General features: G+C 44.8%; 1 protein-coding gene across 2 annotated transcripts; it reads left to right on the forward strand.

Annotated features, from left to right (window-relative positions):
* The first annotated feature begins 2,368 nt into the window (after positions 1-2,368).
* On the forward strand, positions 2,369-24,258 carry NVL (nuclear VCP like). Of its 2 annotated transcripts, none has more exons than XM_075267183.1 (23): positions 2,369-2,617; positions 3,407-3,480; positions 4,291-4,343; positions 4,887-4,974; positions 5,156-5,213; positions 5,810-6,085; positions 6,470-6,593; positions 7,226-7,296; positions 7,612-7,746; positions 9,269-9,370; positions 9,632-9,749; positions 10,131-10,275; positions 11,582-11,813; positions 12,323-12,541; positions 14,289-14,393; positions 14,818-14,880; positions 15,580-15,699; positions 18,537-18,636; positions 21,329-21,435; positions 21,560-21,636; positions 21,762-21,850; positions 22,720-22,790; positions 23,937-24,258. In XM_075267183.1, the coding sequence occupies exons 1-23, from the start codon at positions 2,558-2,560 to the stop codon at positions 23,979-23,981; spliced, it is 2,532 nt and encodes an 843-aa protein (XP_075123284.1). In that variant the 5' UTR covers positions 2,369-2,557; the 3' UTR covers positions 23,982-24,258. The 2 variants fall into 2 exon arrangements, with proteins under 2 accessions (XP_075123284.1, XP_075123285.1); XM_075267184.1 differs by having other exon boundaries at positions 7,229-7,296.
* The last annotated feature ends 759 nt before the right edge of the window (positions 24,259-25,017 follow it).

Genomic DNA, 25,017 nt, shown 5'->3' on the forward strand with positions numbered 1-25,017 from the left:
TCATTGTCACATGACCTAAACTAAAGGTCCTCGTGGTATCAAAACAAGCCGCAGAGTCGTCAGTAGGAGTCACGTGACCGGGATTTTGTGCCTTCTGGGCGACCATACAAGTGATTTTCAAAGTGCGGATTTTATTCCACAAATCAAGTGTCACCCCCAAAAACAATCCCCAGTCTGAGGAGTCAATGAGAAAGTTGTAGTTATTCCTAGTCACCACTAGGTGGTGCTCACTGTGCACAGATCAAGGCAGCTTTTATAGAAGTCAATGCAATAATTGTAGCTGTATGTAGTCACCACTAGGTGTCACTCACTGCACCCAGAATTAGCCAGCCTTCATAGAAGTGAATGGGAAAATTGTAACTAAAAATATTCACCACTAGGTGGCGCTCATTGTTCACAGATTTATGCAGTTTTCATAGATGTCAAAGGGAAAATTGTAGTTATTTGTAGCCACCACTAGGTGTCAGTCATTGTACACATATTTAAATGTATTCCACAGGAGTTCATGGGTAAATTGTACCTTTTAGTAGTCACCACTAGGTGTCACTGCACCTAGATTTATACATTTGTCATAAATGTCAATGTGAAAGCCACCACTAGGTGTCACTTCACACAGATTTATTCTTATGTGCCATAAATGTCAGTGGCAAAATGTAGTTATTTGTAGCCACCACTAGGTGTCACTGCACACAGATTTATTCTTATGCCATAGAAGTCAGTGGCAAAATGTAGTTATTTGTAGCCACCACTAGGTGTCACTGCACACAGATTTAGTCTTATGCCATAGAAGTCAATGTGAAAATGTAGTTATTTGTAGCCACCACTAGATGTCACTCATTCCACACAGATTTATTCTTATGCTATAGAAGTCAAGGTGAAAATGTAGTTATTTGTAGCCACCACTAGGTGTCACTGCACACAGATTTATTCATATGCTATAGAAGTCAGTGGGAAAATGAAGTTATTTGTAGCCACCACTAGGTGTCACTGCACACAGATTTATTCATATGCTATAGAAGTCAGTGGGAAAATGTAGTTATTTGTAGCCACCACAAGATGTCGCTCATTGCACACAGATTTATTCTTATGCTATAGAAGTCAATGGGAAAATTGTAGCACTGTGTAACCACCACTAGGAGGCACTCATTACACCCAAATTTATGCACCTTCCTTAGGCTAGGTTCACGTCTGCCTTGGAGTCTATAGGATTCCACCTAAAATCGTCAAAAAGAAAAGATCTGCATGTTAGACTGGCAGAAACCTGACAGACACCCATGATCTCCATTACAGTCTATGGGATCTGCAGGTGTCCGTTGTTTTGGTTTTTTTTTACTAAATGTCCCAATGTAGACTCAAACGATGCAAAGACTAACCCTTGTGTGAACCTTGCCTAGGATATCAATAAGAAATAGTTATTTGCAGTCACCACTAGGTGTCGCTCACTGGACACAGATTTATAGGGTTTCCATAGTAATCAATGGGAAAAAATTTATTTATATGTAATCACCACTAGGTGTCACTCACTGGACACAAATATATACAGTTTCCATAGTAGTCAATAGGAACATTGTATCTATAAGAAGGTGTCACTCGCTACATGCAGAATTCCGCAGGTTCCCCATTGGTCAATGGGATATTTGTATCTATATGTAGAGTCATTTGGTTCCTATAATATCAGCTCCAAGGCTCCTGGTCTGGGTGGAGGCTGCAGAGACGCCCCACACACCATATATAACCCATAGTGCAGTCTGTACTGGCTTTAAGTTTTCACAGTTGGGGTATTCACATGTGGAAACATTTCTGCAAGTAAAAACCAGCGTCAATGCGGCCGATTTGGCATCAAGGCCATAGATTTCTGAACATCTTAGATAAATGGGACAGCAGCATGTGAATATACCCTTAAAGGGGCGTCCCCACCTGGGTCAATTCACAAGATACGTCATAAAGATCTGATAGAGTTGGATCCCATTGGAGGACCCTTCATCCTCCCTGTAGCACTCGCTCTTATATTCCCGACTCTCTCCAGTTTAAATAAATTCCCCCAATGAGCAAAAAACACACAAACAAGCAAGACCATAGACTTTGTATGAATTAAAGGGCTGCACCACATCACACAATCCAGGCGGATATTTCCTAGAAAAGGCAATAAAGATATGAAATAAAACATTCACAGAAAAATATCATCACCAAAATCTTAAAAACCTTCCAAAAATCCAAAAACAACCGAGCACAGAACTAGCCGAACCGGACAGTCACGTGGTCTCAACCCAGACTCCACACCACGTGACCCTACATCAGACAGGACCCCGGCTGTGGTAACGTCATCGTCAATGAATTATTAGAATAAAACTATAGGACCCGAACAGGCAGAAAGCCCCGGTCAGTCACCAGGTAGGGGCCTGCTGGAGAAGAGCTCGGGGGTTATTTCTAAACAGGCAATGAGCAAGACACCTATGTGAAAAGACACCCGTCATTGGCCGAGTATGGTGCAGGCACTGCGGTGGGGCGGCCCTGGATCAGGTCCCCGCTCACGTGTGGTTCAGTAGCCGGTGTAGACATGAAGAACCGTCCGGTGTCCCCGGGAATAGATCGAAGGCTGAAGCAGCGGCTGACACAGGTAGTGGCCCCTGCACACACAGCCTGGGCCCCTATATACACAGGTAGTGGCCCCTGTACATACAGCCTGGGCCCCTATATACACAAGTAGTGGCCCCTGCACACACAGCCGGGGCCTCTATATACACAGGTAGTGGCCCCTGCACACACAGCCTGGGCCCCTATATACACAAGTAGTGGCCCCTGCACACACAGCCGGGGCCCCTATATACACAGGTAGTGGCCCCTGCACATACAGCCGGGGCCCCTATATACACAGGTAGTGGCCCCTGTACACCCAGCCTGGGCCCCTATATACACAGGTAGTGGCCCCTGCACATACAGCCGGGGCCCTTGAGGATTTACTTCCTGAAGAGCTTCATACACGGGGTGCTATATAGTGGCTAGTGATGCATGCTGGGACTTGTAGTCCCTTATTGTCACAGGTGATTATATTCTGATATATGCTATACACCCGTCCTCAGGATCAATGGATAGGGGATACATATCGTATATGGCAAGACCCTTTAAACCAGTAGTTGGTCATTAGGGAGGAGCTTAATCCATTCTTTCCATCCTGTGTGCTGCTGCAGCGCCTCCTTCTGGCTTGTTGTACATTTCTTCATCCAGTATTGACCAGCCCTCAGAGCAGCGCTCCACTCATGTTTGTGAGCAGGCCACCCCCACCGTTCTGATTGGGGGCACAGGATTGTCTCCACTGAAATGCCCTCCCCGCCCCTCTGAGTGTGCAGGTTCTGAGTATTCTTGTTATTTCTATGCCCCGGTATTATTCTTGTTTTCTGTCTCGTAGTATCTGAGCAGTAACCGATGTGGTGGCTATGTGGACATTGCTTTAGTGGCCGCCGACCTACAGAAATCCTACAGGTAACCTACCCAGAATACTGAGCTCCTTGGGTCACATGATCACTCACAGACAAGGACCCGAAAAAGGATCATGTGATGCAGTCTGACTCCTCCTACTGTGGGGTCTGTGTCACATGATACTTTTTTGGAAGTGGTTTGTTTTCTTAAAGGGGTTGTCCAGACATGCTCGCCCACCCATTTCGGGACTGGTTATGGGGAGGGACAACTGTGTTAGGTTATCAGGCATTCGTGGCTCCCATTAAAGGGGTTTTCAGAGACATTAATTGATGACTAGTCCTTACAACAGGTTGTCAATTAAAGATCATCAGAGGTCCAGCACCCGGACCCCGGGTAATCAGCTTGTTGAAGGCAGCAGTGTTGGGGTGGTCTTCATTATTTACCAAGCACAGCGCCATACATTGTATAGTGACTGTACTTGGTACTGCAGCTCAGCCTATATGCTTGAATCAGTTGCGATCAGACCAAGTAACTGAATGAGTTCATATGGCCTGCGAAGCAGAAATGACGCTCAGAGAACACCACTGCTGCTGATCCATGGGGTTCCTGGGTGTCAGAACCCTACAGATGTTCATTCATGACCTATACGAAGTCCTGGGAAAACCCCTTTCATTAGAATAGTACCCGTGCGTGGTATGTGTTGGGTGGTTCGTTAGCTTTTGAGAATCCAAGAGGGCGGCACATGACACATTCACTATTTGGATGTGTCTGAGTCCTTGTGTCGTGCTCCTTCACCTCAGACTCTGCACTGCTGTTGTGGAGCGTTCCTTTAAGTGTCACTATGTCATTCATGTACGTTTGTTTTATTTCCAGTGTAGAGTATGGCAGACGGAAACGAAACGCCTTCCGAATCCAAGTAGAGAAAGGTGAGGACATCGCGCATGAGGGTATATAGGACTGAGTATGGGTGTCAGATAGGATTACGGGGTCCCAGCAAAAAAAACCCAAAAACCCTTTAGATCTGTATTGTAGCCAAGTGTCCCAGTCATAACACAGGTCTACGCAACCAGACTGACAGAATCCTAGGTCCTTGCAATGCTGTGAGTTGGATCCCAGTAGACCTGCAATGGGGCTGGGACACGGAAGTCACTAAAAGCAACTTTTTTTTTTTTTGTGGTCTGACAACTGTAGTGACAAAAGACTTCTGATCGCATCATAGAAATTCACTGGGGCGCTATCAAAGGGGAGGAGGGGGGGCCCCTTTCAGATACTCTGCATTTGATGATTGCATTCAAAGGGTTAAGCAACAAAGCAGAGTGTTAGACTTCCGGCCACACAGCATAGAAGCCGTACTCTCTTGTTAGTGGGTGTCAAGTGTAGAACACACACTGATATCTGCATGAAATAATGTTGTGTGAACATACCCCAAGTGCATGGAGAGTTACTTGAGTCTTTTTGCTCTTCTCTAGTTTTTAAGGTCATCTGTAATGAGAATGAAGACATCGGGGCTCTGGAAGAAGCACATATGGCGAAGCGGGCAAGGAGAGGAGCTGATGGGTAAGTGCGGTGTGATGACATCGGCGGTGAGACTGTCCAACTACAGTGCAGAAGGATGAGGGCGGCCATGTCCATACGCCTGCCAATACTGTCATGAATACAGAAGAGGTCTGCATATTGTTTTGTGTTTAATGGCAGGAAATGAAATAAAACTAAATTATGTTTGCTTTATATTATCCAGGGATCTGGAAAGTCCTTCTGGAGACTCCACAGACACAGATGATTATACAGATCAGCCGGTGAGTAAGAATGTACTATGTACAGGAGAGAGGACCCTGCCCATAAGAGCTTACACTATACAGGAGAGAGGACCCTACCCATAAGAGCTTACACTATACAGGAGAGAGGACCCTACCCATAAGAGCTTACACTATACAGGATAGAGGACCCTACCCATAAGAGCTTACACTATACAGGAGAGAGGACCCTGCCCATAAGAGCTTACACTCTACAGGAGAGAGGACCCTGCCCATAAGAGCTTACACTGTACAGGAGAGAGGACCCTGCCCATAAGAGCTTACACTATACAGGAGAGAGGACCCTACCCATAAGAGCTTACACTATACAGGAGAGAGGACCCTGCCCATAAGAGCTTACACTGTACAGGAGAGAGGACCCTGCCCATAAGAGCTGACACTGTACAGGAGAGAGGACCCTGCCCATAAGAGCTGACACTGTACAGGAGAGAGGACCCTGCCCATAAGAGCTTACACTCTACAGGAGAGAGGACCCTGCCCATAAGAGCTTACTTACTATGGTACTAGTGGTTAGTGGGGGTTTGTGTGACGGTTTAGACCATTTTATCAGTATGTTAAGTCTTTGTCTTCTTTTCTAGACCTCAAATCACATGAACAGTTCCCTGCTCTCTTTGTACCGGAAAGGAAATCCCGAGTCCACCTTGGACACCCCCTCCAAAAGTGAGGTACCAGACACAAGTACACCAGCTCCAGCCAAAACCCCCCGAGCAGAGGGAACAGGAGGCAACCTGGAAACTAAGACCTCCGAAGTTGGATGGTTCATTGACAAGAAACCCAGCAAAAGCATACAGAAGAACATCTTCATAGACCTGTGTGATGATGGAGAAGGGGGGCAGAAAGCTGAGGATAAAGAGGTGCAGTACCCCCTTATATCAGTCAGAGCTCACTATAACCCCTCTAAAAAGCAATTTACGCTTGCAAAAAGTCTTGTGAGACTTCCTAACAAATCTGCATACAATGTTGGAGGTTATGCCTGTGCTAATTTAGTCTCTTACTCTAGTCCCATCCAAAGCTGCATTTGAAATATTTCTTCTGTTGCCTCTAAAGCTGCATTTTGTTACACCCCCCGGTGCGCACTGTTATGTGCGTGCTCTGCTACATAGTCCTAAGGTGCATCATAGTGATATAGTGTTATACAGGGTGTGTAACAGCCATTAGAAGTAATAGAATGTCACTAGGCGGCCATGTCTCCTCGCTTCTGGGTTTTCTTTATTCAAATTTGTCTTCTTTTGTGATAGAAAGCTGTTGATACCTCTCTCCTGGAGCCCGAGAAGAAGAAGTCAAGATTAAGGAAATCCCGAAGGGAAAAGATGGAAGCACAAGATGTTGATGAAGAAATAAAATCTGTTCTGATGAAGAAAGGTGAGAAATGTAATGTATGTACACAGTGACTGCACCAGCAGAATAGTGAGCGCAGCTCTGGAGTATAATACAGGATGTAATTCAGGATCAGTACAGGATAAGTAATGTATGTACACAGTGACTGCACCAGCAGAATAGTGAGCGCAGCTCTGGAGTATAATACAGGATGTAATTCAGGATCAGTACAGGATAAGTAATGTATGTACACAGTGACTGCACCAGCAGAATAGTGAGCGCAGCTCTGGAGTATAATACAGGATGTAACTCAGGATCAGTACAGGATAAGTAATGTAATGTATGTACACAGTGACTGTACCAGCAGAATAGTGAGTGCAGCTCTGGAGTATAATACAGGATGTAATTCAGGATCAGTACAGGATAAGTAATGTAATGTATGTACATAGTGACTGTACCAGCAGAATAGTGAGCGCAGCTCTGGAGTATAATACAGGATGTAACTCAGGATCAGTACAGGATAAGTAATGTAATGTATGTACACAGTGACTGCACCAGCAGAATAGTGAGCGCAGCTCTGGAGTATAATACAGGATAAGTAATGTATACACAATTGTGAGTTGATGGTTTTTTTGCATGGTATAAGTTTAATCTCTTTCATTATTTTCTTGGTAAAGCAGAATCCATTGAGTTGCAGAAATCGTCTGTCCGCTTTGAAGATGTTGGAGGAAATGATGACACCCTGACTGTAAGTTTGATCTCTATAAATTCCTGCAGCACATCTCCACTTCTGCAGACTTTTTTTTTTTTTTTTTTAAGTTGAACAAGGGTGTTTCATAGCGAGCATAAATTCTCCCCCTTAGAATGTTTCTGTATCAGCTGAGGTGTCTTATAAGGAATAGTGTACCTTGTGCTATAACTTATAAGAATATGTTCAGTCCCTCTGAGGTTCCACGCCCTGTACAGGTCTCTTCAGCCTTTGGCTTTTTGCATAGTGATGGGATTCCTTGTGATAATTTACATTGCATTGTGTTAACCAATCGCTGTTTGTCACTTTTTATAGGAAGTCTGCAAACTATTGATTCATATGCGTCACCCTGAAGTCTATCAGCACCTGGGGGTGGTACCTCCCCGCGGCTTTCTGCTACACGGCCCTCCGGGATGTGGGAAGACGTTACTGGCACAAGCGATTGCTGGGGTAAGAAGCTTAAAATGAAAGCTTTGGCTTAAACTCTATTATTAAGACCATATCAATTCCATAAGATTTCTGCTGTGATGAATTGTGACCCTCCATAGTGAGGTGACTCTGCTACTGTGTCTTAGTCTATTCAGCAAAGCGAACAAGTGAGCTGCACAAAACAGTAACTGTGTGGTGTGCTGTAGTGGTATATTTTATACACGTCACATACACTCACCGGCCACTTTATTAGGTACACCATGCTAGTAACGGGTTGGACCCCCCCCCTTTTGCCTTCAGAACTGCCTCAATTCTTCGTGGCATAGATTCAACAAGGTGCTGGAAGCATTCCTCAGAGATTTTGGTCCATATTGACATGATGGCATCACACAGTTGCCGCAGATTTGTCGGCTGCACATCCATGATGCGAATCTCCCGTTCCACCACATCCCAAAGATGCTCCTCTATTGGATTGAGATCTGGTGACTGTGGAGGCCATTGGAGTACAGTGAACTCATTGTCATGTTCAAGAAACCAGTCTGAGATGATTCCAGCTTTATGACATGGCATTGCATTATCCTGCTGAAAGTAGCCATCAGATGTTGGGTACATTGTGGTCATAAAGGGATGGACATGGTCAGCAACAATACTCAGGTAGGCTTTGGCGTTGCAACGATGCTCAATTGGTACCAAGGGGCCCAAAGAGTGCCAAGAAAATATTCCCCACACCATGACACCACCACCACCAGCCTGAACCGTTGATACAAGGCAGGATGGATCCATGCTTTCATGTTGTTGACGCCAAATTCTGACCCTACCATCCGAATGTCGCAGCAGAAATCGAGACTCATCAGACCAGGCAACGTTTTTCCAATCTTCAATTGTCCAATTTCGATGAGCTTGTGCAAATTGTAGCCTCAGTTTCCTGTTCTTAGCTGAAAGGAGTGGCACCCGGTGTGGTCTTCTGCTGCTGTAGCCCATCTGCCTCAAAGTTCGACGTACTGTGCGTTCAGAGATGCTCTTCTGGCTACCTTGGTTGTAACGGGTGGCTATTTGAGTCACTGTTGCCTTTCTATCAGCTCGAACCAGTCTGGCCATTCTCCTCTGACCTCTGGCATCAACAACGCATTTCCGCCCACAGAACTGCCGCTCACTGCATGTTTTTTCTTTTTCGGACCATTCTCTGTAAACCCTAGAGATGGTTGTGCGTGAAAATCCCAGTAGATCAGCAGTTTCGGAAATACTCAGACCAGCCCTTCTGGCACCAACAACCATGCCACGTTCAAAGGCACTCAAATCACCTTTCTTCCCCATACTGATGCTCGGTTTGAACTGCAGGAGATTGTCTTGACCATGTCTACATGCCTAAATGCACTGAGTTGCCGCCATGTGATTGGCTGATTAGAAATTAAGTGTTAACGAGCAGTTGGACAGGTGTACCTAATAAAGTGGCCGGTGAGTGTATATAAGGGATACATCATTTTCTTACCATAGATTCTAAGTCAGGCTATAGAAAGTAATGGCCACATCATGTCTTTCCCAGGAACTGGATTTACCGATGCTCAAGGTGGCAGCCACAGAGATGGTGTCCGGAGTCTCGGGAGAATCAGAGCAGAAGCTGAGGATGCTTTTTGAACAAGCTGTGGTATGGTGTTTACTGTATTGCTCTGTGCTGCTGTGAGCTGTATTGTTCTGAGGCCAGTGCTGTGTATATGTATGATATGCAATGTGGCTAATGCAGATTGGGATTTCTATATATCTTTCTGTGTGTGTGTATCTGTGTATTTCTCTCTGTATCCGTCTGCCTCTCTATCCTGCGTATCTGTCTCTTGCCTTGTTTGTATCTTATATCCATGTATCTATCTGTCTCGTATCCATCTCTGACTTGTGATATTTGCTGTTACAGAGCAATGCTCCGTGCATCCTTTTTATCGATGAGATCGATGCCATAACTCCCAAGAGAGAAGTAGCATCTAAGGACATGGAGCGGAGGATTGTGGCTCAGCTGCTCACCTGTATGGATGGTTAGTAATAGTTTACATTATAATCCATCTATGAGACTTGCTGTGTTTTATGGATTGATATTGATTGCTGCGGCCTCTTCAGCGTTTACTAAGCACAGCACTCTGCATTGTATAGTGGTTGTACTTGGTATTGCAGCTCAGCCCATTTATTTCAATGGGACTGATCTATAACATGTTGGTAACTTTTTTCCCAATTCTGCTCAAAATTGGCCCCAACTGCAACTCTACAGCCCTTCTAAATGGGAAATGGAGCTCAATAACCTAGTCCCAGAATACTATGTAACCCTGGGGTCACTTGTCCCAGCCTGTCCTGTGTCGGCCTTATTCTGCCTGTGTACTGTATATCATTGTGCCAAAATTATCTCTGCTTTCTCCCTCCAGATTTGAACAATCCGTCCGTCACAGCTCAGGTTCTTGTCATCGGAGCCACTAACAGACCTGATTCCTTGGATCCTGCGCTCAGGCGAGCTGGAAGGTTTGACCGGGAGATCTGCTTGGGTATCCCAGATGAAGGGGCGAGATTAAAGTGAGCATGACCAAGGGGTTGTCTGAAGATTAAGTATCTAAAACACAGAAATTTGATAATTAGAATAATTTAATAAAACTGCTCGTGTGTCTAGATATTGGTGCTGCATACTTATATGGCGCCACCTGGTGTTCTATGTGCTTGTTAGGATGGGTCTATATCTCATTGATTGGGGATCTGATACCTGGGTCCGCCTTAGATCAGCAGCTTGGGTGAGCTCTGCTGTTTGCTCACAGGCCTATGACGTCTTGTTCATTTATCACATGGCCTGTTTATAGCTCAGTCCCATTCAATTGCAGTACCAAGCACTGCCACTACACCAGTTATGGCACTGTTCTTGGTGTTCAGTAAAGAGGCCGCACCGTTCACCTGTATTCTATGATCCTGGTTGTCAGATCCCCAACAATCTGATATTGATGACTTGTCCTGAGGATAATTTATCAATACCAAGTCCTAGAATGTGTCACCAAGTTATTAATTTATTTCGTCCTGATAGGGAAATCGATCACTTTTTCTAATCTCTTTATTTTCTGATTGTAGTTGTTTGTTTTTTTTTTTCTTAAATTCTGTTTTATTATGAGGGCAGCCATCTTGTCTGAGCTTCTCCTCTTTGTTAACAGCATTTACTGATCTACTTTACAGCAATGTCATGGCCATAGGCAGCAATAGTCTGGAGGTGCCTTGTGGATGTTTATTGGAGGTTTTTCTAGACATGGGGGGGGGACATAAGCTGTGACCTCATCTATTGTCAGCAGTGATGTAATGACGGTTCATTTGTTATCTTCTATTGTAATACAGCCTGTGATGTAAATGAGGTGACTGCTGCAAAGATGACGCAGTACTTTTTGTAAAATTATAAATGGAAAATGGGGGGGAAAAAATCAATCTTAAAAAAAAATATGGTTTAGTAAATAGGTGATTTATGTCGCCATATTCCCCTGCAGCTCTGGGACACGGGTGACATTACTGCACTGCCTGACATGGACCTTACTCTTTCTGGGGCTCGGTATTCCAGATAGCAGATCTGCTTCGAGAGAACCATAAAATCTGTTTCCAAAAAGTGATAAGACGTCATTATTATTATTACACTGTTCTTTATACAAAGTGCATGGTCAGACCTGCCGAACACAAGACCTGTCGCACCAGCAGCTGAATAACAAATGTTGTGCAACTTTACCATCCAGCAAAAATGTTTAGAAAAAAAAATCGGATTAAAATGTCACATTAACCCCTGAAAATATTCCTAAATAGCTATAAGACATGAATGAGGGCTCAGAACTCATAGACTTCATGTATTTTCTCTCAGGATCCTGAAGACTTTGTGTCGGAAGCTCCGGCTCCCCGAATCCTTCGACTTCCAGCATCTGGCTCATCTGACACCAGGATACGTCGGCGCAGACCTGATGGCGCTTTGCAGGGAGGCTGCGATGTGCGCAGTGAACAGAGCTCTGATCCAGCTACAAGAGCAACCTGTGGGGCAGACGGAGGGAGAGGGTCTCCCAGTAACGTCACCAGTCCATGAAGGAAAACCAGTCCAGGTGAGTGCTAGAGTTACTGTATGGAGTATATACAGGTGTGTGTGCAGGTCCTCTACCATATCATGGGGGCTTCGTATGCTGTCCCTGACTCCATCTAAGGGCTGCCAATAACGCTTAGTCTGCAGGCACATTTGGCTATGGTGCACAGTCACTTTATCATAGAACTTCATAGCCAACATCTAGATGCAGGAGCCGCCATCTTCCTCAGCAGGTGGGTCAGGGACTCCAGTTCTTCACATGGGTGCAGAATAGTTATGCCATGTCCTCTAGATATGAGATGAATGTGCAGGGGGGAATAGCCCTTCAAAGTTTGAGAGGCCTCAGGGCAACAAATTGGGGAGACCCCATCCCATCTTTGGGACCTAGACCCCATCCAGTACCCACACAGCGAACCCATTTAGGAGAGATGGGCCTGTAGGAGCACTTCATGCTGTTCAGAAGATTCCCATCTGCATTTTTGGCCATGCTGGAGTATGCACTTACCCTTGTTTACCTTCTTCCTTCTGTAGAGCGAGCTGCGGCGGCTGCTGGAGGTGCTGATGGAGCAGACGCCCTTCCCAGAGGAGCAACTGCAGGGTCTGTGCATTGAGATGAATGATTTCCTGAGTGCACTCCCCTCGGTGCAGCCCTCCGCCAAGAGAGAAGGCTTCGCTACTGTGCCCGATGTCACCTGGGCTGATATAGGCGCGCTGGATGAAATCCGAGAGGAGCTGACCATGGCCATACTGGTGAGAAGACACTCCAACCAGATCAGAAATCACTTCATCTATGAGTTTATAGCTTTATGTAGACTACGCAACGCTGTGGTGGAAATTGCTTAAAGGGGATTTCCAAGAATTTTTAATTTTTGGCCTATTGCAGTCAATGAGAGCTGGTTTGTAGTACCTGCGCTTGGCTACTATACAGGCATCGGAGCCAACTTCTTCCAGCTCTGTGCTGTATATATTCTGGGTGTCAGAAGCAGATTATGTGCAGATCTTTATACTGGGTGGGGCTTTGTTTTTCTGATACAGGGCTCCAAATCTGCTACATAGATATAGGTTTGAAAGATAACATGCTGACCACTAGGGGGCACTCTCTGCATTACATCCCACACCCGAGCGCTATGTCCATAATTACAACACTTACTAGTACAGATCTTTGCTTTTAAGTGCGGCCATACTAGGATTTGGAACACAGTGACCTGTTCCCAGAAGTGCTGTAGTTTATGACCCAGAACGCTCACCGCTCTCCCACCCGTTTGTTTTGTGTGCGTCCTCAGATGACCCTTTTAATGTGTAAGCTGTAATCCGTAAGCGCTTTGTACTGGTGGCTGCATGTAATGGGTTAAAGGGTGCACATGGGACAACGATATTGATGACCTTGGCATAGGATCTGATCCCCGGACAGCCTCGCCGATCAGCTGGTTGTAAAGGCTGCAGTAGTCCGATGAGCTCTGCAACCTACCTGTGAACCATGGCACCATACGTTGTGTAGCTCCATCTCATTCATTTAAATAAAGCAAACGGGCCATGTGACCGATGAACGTGTCATCACAGACCTGTCAGGTGGAGTGTCAGCAAGGAGGTTGCATCCCCATTGATCTGATCTAAGTTATCAATATTAGAATCCAATAAACCCCTTTAAATCTTTGTTTTTGCAGAGTATATGGAGCTATGTATCAGTAAAACTGAGCTGTGACCACCATAAAATGTATTAAGAAATCAATCGGCACAGAATTTAGATTGGAGAAAAAAAAACACAGGAATCCTACAACTAAATGAATAGTACTGGTGACTAGAAGAAAATTTGTACTATATCTTATTATTGAAAAATGCTTCCTTCTCCACTGCACAGAAGTCTATGGAAAGGGGGCTGCTGGAAAGGACACACACTTGTACAGCAGCTACTAAGATGGCTCTTTTGACTCTACTATGTCTTGTAAGATAATGCTCCACCACTGCCCAGAAAAAGGTGATCGTTTCGTTACTAGAGCAATAGCCCCCTCTTCCCCTTGTATTTTTTTCATTGACTTCTATGTAAGAAGTAAATAAACCTGCTAGACGCCTGAGGCTGAATATGTATAGGTGTACTATAAGTGAAAAGAGTCTAAGGGAAGGAGGAAGAGAGCAATCTGGTAAGTGGAGAAGGAAGCATTGTTCTTTAATAAGATATATTACAGTGTGTGTTATTTTTGCATGCCCTGGTCATTTATAAAATGTGGTTATATCATTGGAGAGTCACTTCAAGGGGATTTTCCCCAGCGGCTGATTTTATTGCAGAAATTTCTGTGGCTAAAAATTTTTTTCAATTCTGTTTTGGAGCCTGGATTTCTGCAACCCATACTCCAATGAATTGGAGTGTCACAGAAAGTTTTGCAACAAATCTGCCACATGTGAATATGCGCTTAAGAGGATCAGTCAGCATTGTATGGAGGATCTGTATGATAGTTTTATGTGACCGGTCAGTAATGTGATGTCACTTCTCTCTCTCCAGGCACCAGTGAGGAATCCAGAGCAGTTCAAGGCTCTCGGGCTCTTGGCCCCTGCAGGAGTCTTACTAGCGGGACCCCCGGGCTGTGGCAAAACATTACTGGCCAAGGTATAAGCGGCTTTCTAGTTGTATGCGTGTGGGTTTTTTTTTCTCCCCTCTTCTTTCTGTACTTTAAGAGTTAACCTATTAAAGGGTGTGCAGAATTTTGCAACTACTGTTGTATTGCATCTAAAATTACAGAAATGAAGCAATTTCTACCATTTTTGTGTATAGAGCCTAATAGGACAGGTTTCATGCACACACTGATGGCGGCCATTTGTACCCTTGGTACTTAAAAATACAACTTATCGCACAAAATACAAGGTGTCCTATGTCTATGTGCATGTATATACATGACAGCATTACTTTACCTGTGGCTGACTACTGTAGAGGTTCATGACGGGTGCCTTTGGGTTGCACCACTCTGTACCATGTGCACTACGACAAGGGCAAACCAGTCATTTTGTCTAAATATTCTTATCTTGCGTTCCAGGCAGTAGCAAACGAATCCGGACTTAACTTTATCTCTGTGAAGGGGCCTGAACTGCTGAACATGGTGAGTTGGGTGGAGACGATGGATCCTGGTACCACATATTGTATGCACAGATCACATATAATATAGGGTGTGATGTATTCTATGAGACGTGTAGATAGCAGGTGTGTGTGTGTATGTGTATGTATGTATATATATATATATATATATATATATATATATATATATATATATATATATATAATCTCCAGGCAAGTGACTAGGGGTCCATGTAATATATTTAGGCATGCTTCTAGGATGGGGCTCCTTGCTCTGAAGATCCCTCTCTGATGCCCAACATGGTATATAGAAAGAGGTTGTCCTGGTGCATTATGTTAATATATCCAACTATACGTACTATAAAGGGGCTCTCCACTTTGGTCAATCCCTTTTTTTTGTTAGAAATGTCCCCCAAAAAATGTTATCAAGTAGTCAGATGCACCTGGTAGTAAATGTTCAGTCATCCTGCAGCGCCACCACAGATAACATGGAGTATTGCACAATGTCCATTGAATCCAGTGACTCTGTAACATACTGTGTCCTCCAAAGCAAGATTCCCTCCTTGTAGCTGCTGTCTGACCTCACATCTGGAACTAGTAGAGTGAATATGAGACATCCCCTTTAAGGCAACACATGAACAGAATGCCATATACGTCTGTTAATAATAATAAAAATGGTGTGTTCCTTTAATTCCTGTAATGACTTTATTTTACTGTCTCTCAGTACGTCGGTGAAAGTGAGCGAGCCGTGCGGCAGGTTTTCCAGAGAGCCTCAAACTCCTCCCCGTGCGTCATATTTTTTGATGAAATTGATGCTCTTTGCCCTCGAAGGTCCAGCCATGAGGTAAGTGGTTTTCTCCACATTAAAGGGGTTGTCCCACGTCGCATACTTACCAGTCTTCGTTTCTGTGAATTCTTCTGTCTTCCGGCTTTGTCTCGTCATTGGTGGGCGGGGTCACATATGCAAAGCCAAGCGGCGAGATGCCGCCGGCCCTGCGTGCACGCTCATACACCAGTCTAGCCTTCACAGTGCAAATACAGACCCAACAGGGTGTCTGGACTGTATTTGCATTGTGAAGGCTAGACTGGTGTATGAGCGTGCACGCAGGGCCGGCGGCATCTCGCCGCTTGGCTTTGCATATGTGACCCTGGAGCGGAATAACAGCATCGCTTCTGCCGCTGCTGGCTTCATGCAGGGCAGAAGCATAGCGATGTTGCTGGCTTCACCTGTGCCAGCGTCTAACTGTCCCCGGCATGCGCCTCTCTATTACAGCGGATGCTGGGGAGTGACGCCGGCACAGGTGAAGCCAGCAACATCGCTATGCTTCTGCCCTGCATGAAGCCAGCAGCGGCAGAAGCGATGCTGTTATTCCGCTCCTCCGCCCTGGAATAGCAGCATCGCTTCTGCCGCTGCTTGCTTCATGCAGGGCAGAAGCATAGAGATGTTGCTGACTTCACTTGTGCCGGCGTCTAACCCTGTACTGGCGGCCCCTTCCCCCAAAGGGTAAACTACCCCCCCACCCACCCCTCCAGGCTCGCTCCCGTGCACTTAGCCCCTCCTCCCTCCCCCTGAGAGCAGGCTGATACATCACTTGACTCATGAGCAGCTAGGTCAGGGCTGTGGCCACAAAAAAATGAATAAAGTAAGATAGTGGCCAAACAAAGCAGTTTTGCTGAAGCAGTGTATTTAGGAAAAGTCTTACATTCACATTAACAAGCAGTATAGATAGAATCATTGTGACGGGACAACCCCTTTAAGCGGGTACCATGCCCTTCCTGCCTGTCAGTGCTGGGGCTTCTTTTTGCTCTGATATATATATATAGAGGGGGGGATCTGTGTCCTCTTCTGTTATGTCAATTTATTTCTGACTATGGGGCAACACGGTGGCTCATTGGTTAGCACTGCAGACTTGCAGCGCTGGAGTCCTGGGTTCGAATCCTGCCAGGAACAACATCTGAAAGGAGTTTGCATGCTCCTCCCGTGTTTGCCTAGATTTCCTCCCATTCTATAAAGACATACTGATAGGAAAAAAAAAAAGTCCATTGTGATCACTATATGGGGCTCACAATCTACATTTAAAAATAAAATACAAAATTATGTCTGACTACAAGGTGTGTCTTTGTAGTCTGTTACCATGGAGACACATAGGTCTGTGTAGGAGCTGTATACACAAACTGGTAGGAGTGTTATAACCGGATTGTTCTTGTCTAGGGAGGATTTTCTTCTTTCGTGTTCACAGTCTTATGTAACTACTTTGCTAGTTATGCAAATAGCTTTTGCATAGAGGCCGGAGAAGTTTTTACAGACATATTACTACATTGTCGCTGTTATATCTTCGTCAGCTCTGCTTTCAGGACTGGTCACTTGTGAATGTAGACGCTCAGCAGTGACAGCTGCCAGGAGTGTTTATGGGGGGACAGGCAGGCTGGCAGACTAGTACATTATCCTCTGAGGACAGAAACATATGGCATGACTATTGTTATACCTTGGTGTGTTGTGTCTTGTGGCATCTGTCCAGGCCGATTACCCAGAAACCATCACCTTACTGCGAGCGCTGCGACATGACAGTGTAGACTGTGCTCAAACACATTTACATGCAGCTGGGAAGAGCAAACACTGAGGAGCTTCTGACTAGGGCACAGTGTGTACAGGAGGATTAAGTAACCCGTGTGTACCTATATGCTGTCATCTGCACATGCTGGGCCTCAGCCATTTGACCTGGATCAAAATATTCATTGTACCAACCCCCCAACATAAGGCACAGAATAGCTACGGAGGAGCCTTTTCTTAAAAGGCAACTCCTTTCACTGCAGTATATGGCCACCTTTCACTACCGTTTTGTGTATACAGCTACTATGCAAACTAGGCTATCTTCTATGAGAACTAAATGTGTATGGGACTGCAGTAGAGCTCAACCTTATGTGGTTACCAGTCTAGCCAAAAGTGATGGCTTTACCTGACTGCAATCTGTTGTGTATGGCCATGTGCAGCGTGGGGGCAGCGTTGGCCAAAATGCAATGGGATCGCAGGGATTAAGTGGGGATTGGTGACTAGTAAATATTGGCCATTACCTGTTGGAATAATCTAATAGGTAACAGCCAAATGAGTCATTGGGGATAATATACAGTGCCTGAGCCAAATGGAGGCAGCAATATAGAGTGTGGGGGCCATAAAAGGGGATGTTATACTGTAAGGAGCAGTCCTGGAAATATAAAGGGGATTGGGTTTTTTATTGGACCAGACAACATGCGGCATTATTTTTACCAGATTTTTTTGACCAGTAAATGGGGGCAGCTCTATAAAGCGGGACGAGGACTAAAAATGTTGAATTGAGGTGCCCACATACATAATTTTGCTGGGGGCCCCCAAAATACCAAATCTGCCCCTGGACACAGGCTAGGAGTGCTGTGCAGAATGGGGGCACCTTAATCGGGAAAACCTTCTGAGCACTCAGCCTGCTGCTCCACAAACATGTCAGAGAAACGGGGGGGCTCTAAGGATGGGGGTTAAATGCTTGTGTCTCGAGATGTAACGTCTAGTCCTGTTCTCACCGGGCACCATATGGCACAAGCCGACATCTTTAACATGCAATGCAGTTGCCAGCTCAGGTCGCTCTGCAGCAGGTTGTCTTCTACCTTTTATTGTACTTGATGATTCATTGTCTCCTCTTTTTCTCGCAGTCTGGCGCTAGTGTCAGGGTTGTCAACCAGTTGCTGACGGAGATGGATGGCCTGGAGTCTAGACGGCAGGTTTTTATAATGGCCGCTACAAACCGCCCAGGTGAGCTTCACCTCAGACTTCTACATATATCTATCTGACACAACCGATACAAAGAGAAAGGATTATAGTACAGTGGTTGTATATAGTTAGGAAAACATGGCTGCCTTTATAAGAGCGCCACACCTGTCCATGGGTTGTGTTTGGTATTACGGCTCAGTTCTATTGAGGTGAATAGAAGTGAGGTGTAATATTACACATAGCCTGTGGGCCGGACAGAAAGTAAATGTGTGTTTATCCAATGTAGCGAAGGTGGATAGATGGCTGCATGTCTGTGAGTCTTGCTGTGAGAGGGGAGGAAGAGCAGCAGAATATTTCTATTGGTTCTTTTTGGTTCCTCGCACTCTTCAAGATCTCTGCTTCCTTTCCATCTGCCTAACCATCCAGTTTGTGCAGCTGAAGTTTGTTTCAGTGTATCAGTCCAGATCAGGGTCAGCTACTGTTGGCACCCCCAGCTTTTGTGAAACAACTCCCAGCATGCACCATTCACTTCTGTGGGAGTTACAAGTGTGCATGCTGGGAGTCGTGGTTTAGATCTCGAGAGCTAAACAAAGCAGCTGCACAAATCTGTCTACACACTTGGTTAAACTAATACACTGTAACAATACCTCTGTTGTGTCACGCTCTGTTCACATTAGCGTTTATTACAGAGGCATGATTGCTGTGTTAGCTCGATCTTCATCTTGATGGATCTGGCCGCAGGCTGTCAGGGCTTGTTGAGAGTTGTAGTTCCATAATAGTTGGAGATCTCTGATCTCAAGTATGTTTGTACAAGTGCTAGGTGAAGAGGCCCCGGGTGCACAAGTCCTCTTCTTCAGTCTCTGACTTTCACCAGTTTGATTAGATAAGACCTGATTCCAGTAGCGACTGTTTACTCAGCGAGTGAAGGGTCATTGTTGGGAGCTCCTGGGCCCAGCTATGAGCTTGTTCACCGTGACCTCCACCTGAATGAACAAATTCATCATCCATTCAGTTCTCTCACAGGGAGTTTTCTGTTAATTTATTTCCTCCTTTCACAATGTGATTTCTCTGGCGTACAGGCGTCTAAGGCTCTGCTATTTTTAGCTACATGTGCCAAACGTGTCCATAGATCTCCATTTGGCCTGCCCTTGTGGTATAGCTTGGCATGCCTATGTTAGAACTATAGAAAAGTGTCGTTCAGTGATGGCGAACCTTTTACAGATCAAGTGCCCAAACTGCAACCAAAAACCCACTAATTTGTGGCAAATTAACCTTAATACTGTGCGGATCCACAATTGTGGACAGTTATGAACAGTCTGTAATAATATCACTAGTCTGCTATAAAGCAGACAATAGGTGATAAACATAGTGAAGGTGCCCCACACAATACAATCTGCTCCATAATGTCTGATACACAGTATAATTTGCTCTACAGTGGGCCCCACACAGTGTAATCTGCTGCAAACTGGTCCCACACAGTATAATCTGCTCCACAGATGGGTGCCTACAGAGAGGGCTCTGATTGCCACCTCTGGCACGCATGCCATAGGTTCGCCATCACGGGTGTAGTTGATGTGAACAAAGCCTAAGATAAGCACAGACTTGTGCTTCATGGTAAGAGAAACTTTTTGTGAGTACTGTCCATGTGATCACCTAAGTGAGCGGTCACTGCCTCTCACAAAATCAGCACCCTCTTTTCCCACTGCTTTCATCATTTCCATTACTCCGTCGTCAGCCATGACAGCTGTCCCCATAGTCTTAGCCTATTTTTAAATGCAAGTTTTTAAGATTATATTTATTTTCCATGCCATTATCTAAATTGTTTAAAACTACCATCTTTCAATTTTCCCTCTGGCCTCGAAGCCCAATAATAGACTGACATTAACCAATTCTGTAGAGGTTTTCTTTGCAGCAGTCACCTTGTGTACATCAAAGCTAGTATTACAATAGAAGATAAAACCTCTATAGATAACACCACTGAGCTATTATTACATCACTGCTGACAATAGATGAGGTCACAGCTTTTCTCCTCTCCCTCCCCATGTCTAGTAAACTCTCCTAATAGACCTCAATGGGTCCGCTCCAGGCTGTTGCTAGATCAGCATATTCTTCCACCGCTGCTATCATTGTTCTTATTGGCTCATTGGTCACTTGTGTAGAGAGGTCACCGCCTCCCACAAGGTCAGCACATTCCTCTCCTGCAGCCTTCTTATTGGCTGATTTTTCTTCATCAGCACATTACATTTAACTCTATGGCCGTATGTTTGTAGATGTGATCAGACATGTGTAGATAGGTCACTGTCCACCACAAGGTTAGGCCACTCCTCTCCTGCTGCCATCTTCCTTCTCATAGGCTGCACTGTTCCTTCCTTCTCTACATCATTACACCTATGGCCTTATCCTTGCAGACTTGGTCACACGTGTATACCGTATATATTGACAGGTCACTGTCCCTTACTGGGTCAGCACACTCCTCACTTGCTGCATCATGCCAATCCATTCTACTGTATAGTTTTGTATCAGAACCTGACAGGCCTACTCCTCTGCAGATGAGGAAACGTTGCAGACCGTCTCTATAAGCTTAAGTAGATGATGATATTACAGAAGAATTAGAACTCCTGCCGGCTGCTGCTCGGGATGGGACTTGTGTGACCTAAACATGACTACGCTTTTGATCCGGTTCTGCCGCCTGGCAGTATTGTTTAAGCATCACGAAACCTCTGTCTCTCTCCAGATATCATTGATCCAGCTATTCTGCGACCTGGGCGACTGGACAAGACCCTGTATGTGGGGCTCCCTCCTCCAAATGATCGGCTCGCCATCCTGAGGACGATAACGAAGGTAACTTGCCTGTAACCACTAAGAATTGTAAACTCACTTCCGTGCCAAATGTAAAAACATGCAGCATTATACAGATGTGGTCATCCTATGGAATTTTTTTTTTTTTTCTGCATTTTTTTTACAGAATGGTTCCAGACCACCATTAGGTCCAGACGTTGATCTGGAAGTGATCGCCTATGATGAGAAATGCGACTGCTTCACGTAAGTGACACTGATAGTAGCGCTGGGATGGATGTGCTAGAATAGTGATCTGTCAGGAGAGTATAGAGCGTATAGGTGTGTGACATAGGCTCTTATGTAATGTGGGTACATTCTCCCCTCCACAGGGGCGCTGACCTGTCTGCTCTGGTGCGGGAGGCCTCCATAAATGCCCTGAGGAGTGAAGTGTTACAGGCAGATCCTGCCACCATTAGAGGTGAGTCAAGACGACGCAGTGTGTTTAGTAAACCTGTCTATTTACCTCGTATCTGTCGAGTTACCTCATACTGGTCTATCTTATAACCGAGTATCTCTCGCTACCGCATTTCTGTCACCTATCTTCCCTATATCTGTCTATATCCTATCTATTGTCTTCATATCTATCCATATTCTATTTACCTCAGATTTATTTCCTGTTTACTTCATATCTATCTGCAATCTATTAACCTCGTATCTATCCATAGTCTATTTACCGCGTATCTATCTGTCCAAACGATTTACCTCCATATGTATTATTGGTCTATTTATCTCATATATAGTTTCCTATTTACTTCTTCATATATATTTCTCACATCTATCTATGGTCTATTTACCTCAAATACATATATTATTTATTTACCTCCTATCTATCCACCTCTAGTAAATATACATCTTATTTACCTCATATCTCTCTTTATATGTATCTGAATTGGAGCTAGAATTCGGTTACCTCAGCCCCCTATGTGAACCCCCGACTGAGGCAGTTTGGGCTCGCTCACACCTTCTCGGCACACAACCAGGGCCCCACAGCTCCCTCCGAGCTATTTTCCGTGGCCATAAACTATTCTAATCCCCAGAAGAGGAGGAAACCAGGAAGCCATAGAGGAGCTGTGTTCTTAGGTGTACGTGCTGTGCCGGCTGCTATTGTCAGTGGTGTACTTAGTACTGCAGGCTTCAGAGCTGAAATCCCTCCGTTTCCCTTGCTGGCTGAGTATCTGCCCAGAGCGTGCGCTGTGGATTTGCATTCCTCTTTACACCAGTCACTTGTCTGTGTAAATCTGTCTGGTTTTTGTCAAGTAATATTACATCTTTCTGTTGACTTCTTAGGCGAAATCCTTGTATACAAGAAACACTTTGATGCGGCCTTCAAGAAGGTGAAACCCTCCGTCTCCAAGATGGTAAGCATCGTCCTTTAGTCACTTTGTGTTTTCTTATCAGTACGAGTAAGTAATGTACATATCAGGAGTTATCTTAAAGTGACCCAAAGGCTTGGTCATAAAGATGTTTTATACCTCTACACTGTTTTTCGTAACAGGGGAGGGGCTTACACTGCTTCCTCCATCTTTACAACATCTAATCTAAATAAGGGAGCGGTCTAATAGCTGAACCCCCCCAACCCCACAACCGGCTTTTAATCCTAAAGGCTCATTTTTCCTACAGTGGCTCCTATTGGACAACTGTGGTATTACATGCTAGCCATTCATGTCAATGGACATGGTCATTCTGGGTCCTCCAATCAAGGAGCCGCTCTTGGCTAGGGCTCCATGCTCTATTTTGTCAGTGTGCTGGTTGTGTTTTTCACAGCTAGCACACTGACCCATTATATTCAATGGCCCTGTATACATCCCTGTGTATTATGATGTAAATGTGAGCCCGGGGCCATATTTCAGACAGGTTCTATAACTCGGCATGCCCTGGGTGCTCTAGAAATAAAACATTGAGTGTTTCATATAGCAGGCCGCACCTACGTGAACGGTTTGCTATGTGAATGAAGAGGAATGTTCTCACTCATGTGATAGATTTATGGAGGAGGAAAGAAGAGTCGCAGGATGGAGATGATCCCACACCCAAGGCAGCTCCCACGTATCTGCTGACAGCCTAATGGGTGTAGGGGCTACGTCCGTGTACCCCGGATGTCTGACAATCGGACAAAACCAGCATCAGGAATGTTGGCTATTACACCTTATACTTTATGTGAGATAAGTGGCGCCACCTATGCTTATCCCCTCCACCTATAACCATTAGCCTGAACCATTGGTCCATCTGAGCGTGCATGTTTGTGGAGGATATAGCTGTGCTATGTGTAAGAAGAAAACAGAAACCAGTCTGGTTAGATCATTCTAAAGCTAAAACAATGGATACAGCCTGTACCCCTACTGGCAAGTAGAGGGCGCAACATGGCACAGGGGCAAGTCTGGGAAATCTGGCCCCTGTGCTCAGAGGTTTGCCATATACACCACCACACCATACCAGACCCCTATAGACTTGGGAACTCTTGGCTGGAGCAGATTTCTCATCGTTTCCTCCATCTTTCCTCTTTATAGGATCAGATAATGTATGAACAGCTGCGACAGTCTCTAAGTGCATGAGTGATGGAGGAACAGACCCCGCAGCAGCCAAGGAATGATGAACACCAGATGACTGCCATACATCATACATACTTGCATCATACATACATCACAGAACTGGGAGTGTCACCGAGTGGTGGTTTTACCTGAGAAATGACTCTTCACTTCTTATTTTTATCCTTTGATGCAGTAACCGGCAGCTCCACATTCCTGGTCTGAACAGTGTATATAAGTGAGATTGTGGAATTTATATTTAAAACTGATCACATCCTTGTATATTATCTGCTCTGTGAATAAAGGAAGTTTATATGATATGATGTAAAAATTGCAAGTAGATTAAACTATTGATCATGTATTATACTCCAGAGCTGCGCTCACTATTATGTGTGTACACAGTGACTGCACCAGCAGAATAGTGAGTGCAGCTCTGGAGTATAATACAGGATGTAACTCAGGATCAGTACAGGATAAGTAATGTAATGTATATACACAGTGACTGCACCAGCAGAATAGTGAGCGCAGCTCTGGAGTATAATACAGGATGTAACTCAGGATCAGTACAGGATAAGTAATGTAATGTATGTACACAGTGACTGCACCAGCAGAATAGTAAGCGCAGCTCTGGAGTATAATACAGGATGTAACTCAGGATCAGTACAGGATAAATAATGTATGTACACAGTGACTGCACCAGCAGAATAGTGAGCGCAGCTCTGGAGTATAATACAGGATGTAACTCAGGATCAGTACAGGATAAGTAATGTAATGTATGTACACAGTGACTGTACCAGCAGATTAGTGAGTGCAGCTCTGGAGTACAATGTAACTCAGGATCAGTAATGTATGTAGAAATGTATAGTTTCTTTTATATGTAGAATTTATATTACTCATCGCTCCAAATCCCCTCCCAACACCAAGTGAACAGGCACACAGGATTGTCATTTCCTTCTATATCTCTGACTGCTATAAATGTACATTAAAAAATTAACCTGCCCAGATTATTGGACTATTTAGATTGTAAATATGGTGTGTAAGGGTCGCATGTTTCCTGTAAACT

The sequence above is a fragment of the Leptodactylus fuscus genome, chromosome 3 (assembly GCF_031893055.1).
Source record: "Leptodactylus fuscus isolate aLepFus1 chromosome 3, aLepFus1.hap2, whole genome shotgun sequence".
In the NCBI taxonomy this organism is placed as follows: domain Eukaryota; kingdom Metazoa; phylum Chordata; class Amphibia; order Anura; family Leptodactylidae; genus Leptodactylus; species Leptodactylus fuscus.

Excerpts from the sequence above, each read along its gene's own strand:
- NVL (XM_075267183.1), top strand. The coding sequence starts at position 2,558 with ATGAAGAACCGTCCGGTGTCCCCGGGAATAGATCGAAGGCTGAAGCAG. Across the intron at positions 2,618-3,406 it reads TGAAGCAGCGGCTGACACAG|TATCTGAGCAGTAACCGATG; the intron begins GTAGTGGCCCCT and ends TCTGTCTCGTAG. Across the intron at positions 11,814-12,322 it reads ATGAAGGAAAACCAGTCCAG|AGCGAGCTGCGGCGGCTGCT; the intron begins GTGAGTGCTAGA and ends TTCCTTCTGTAG.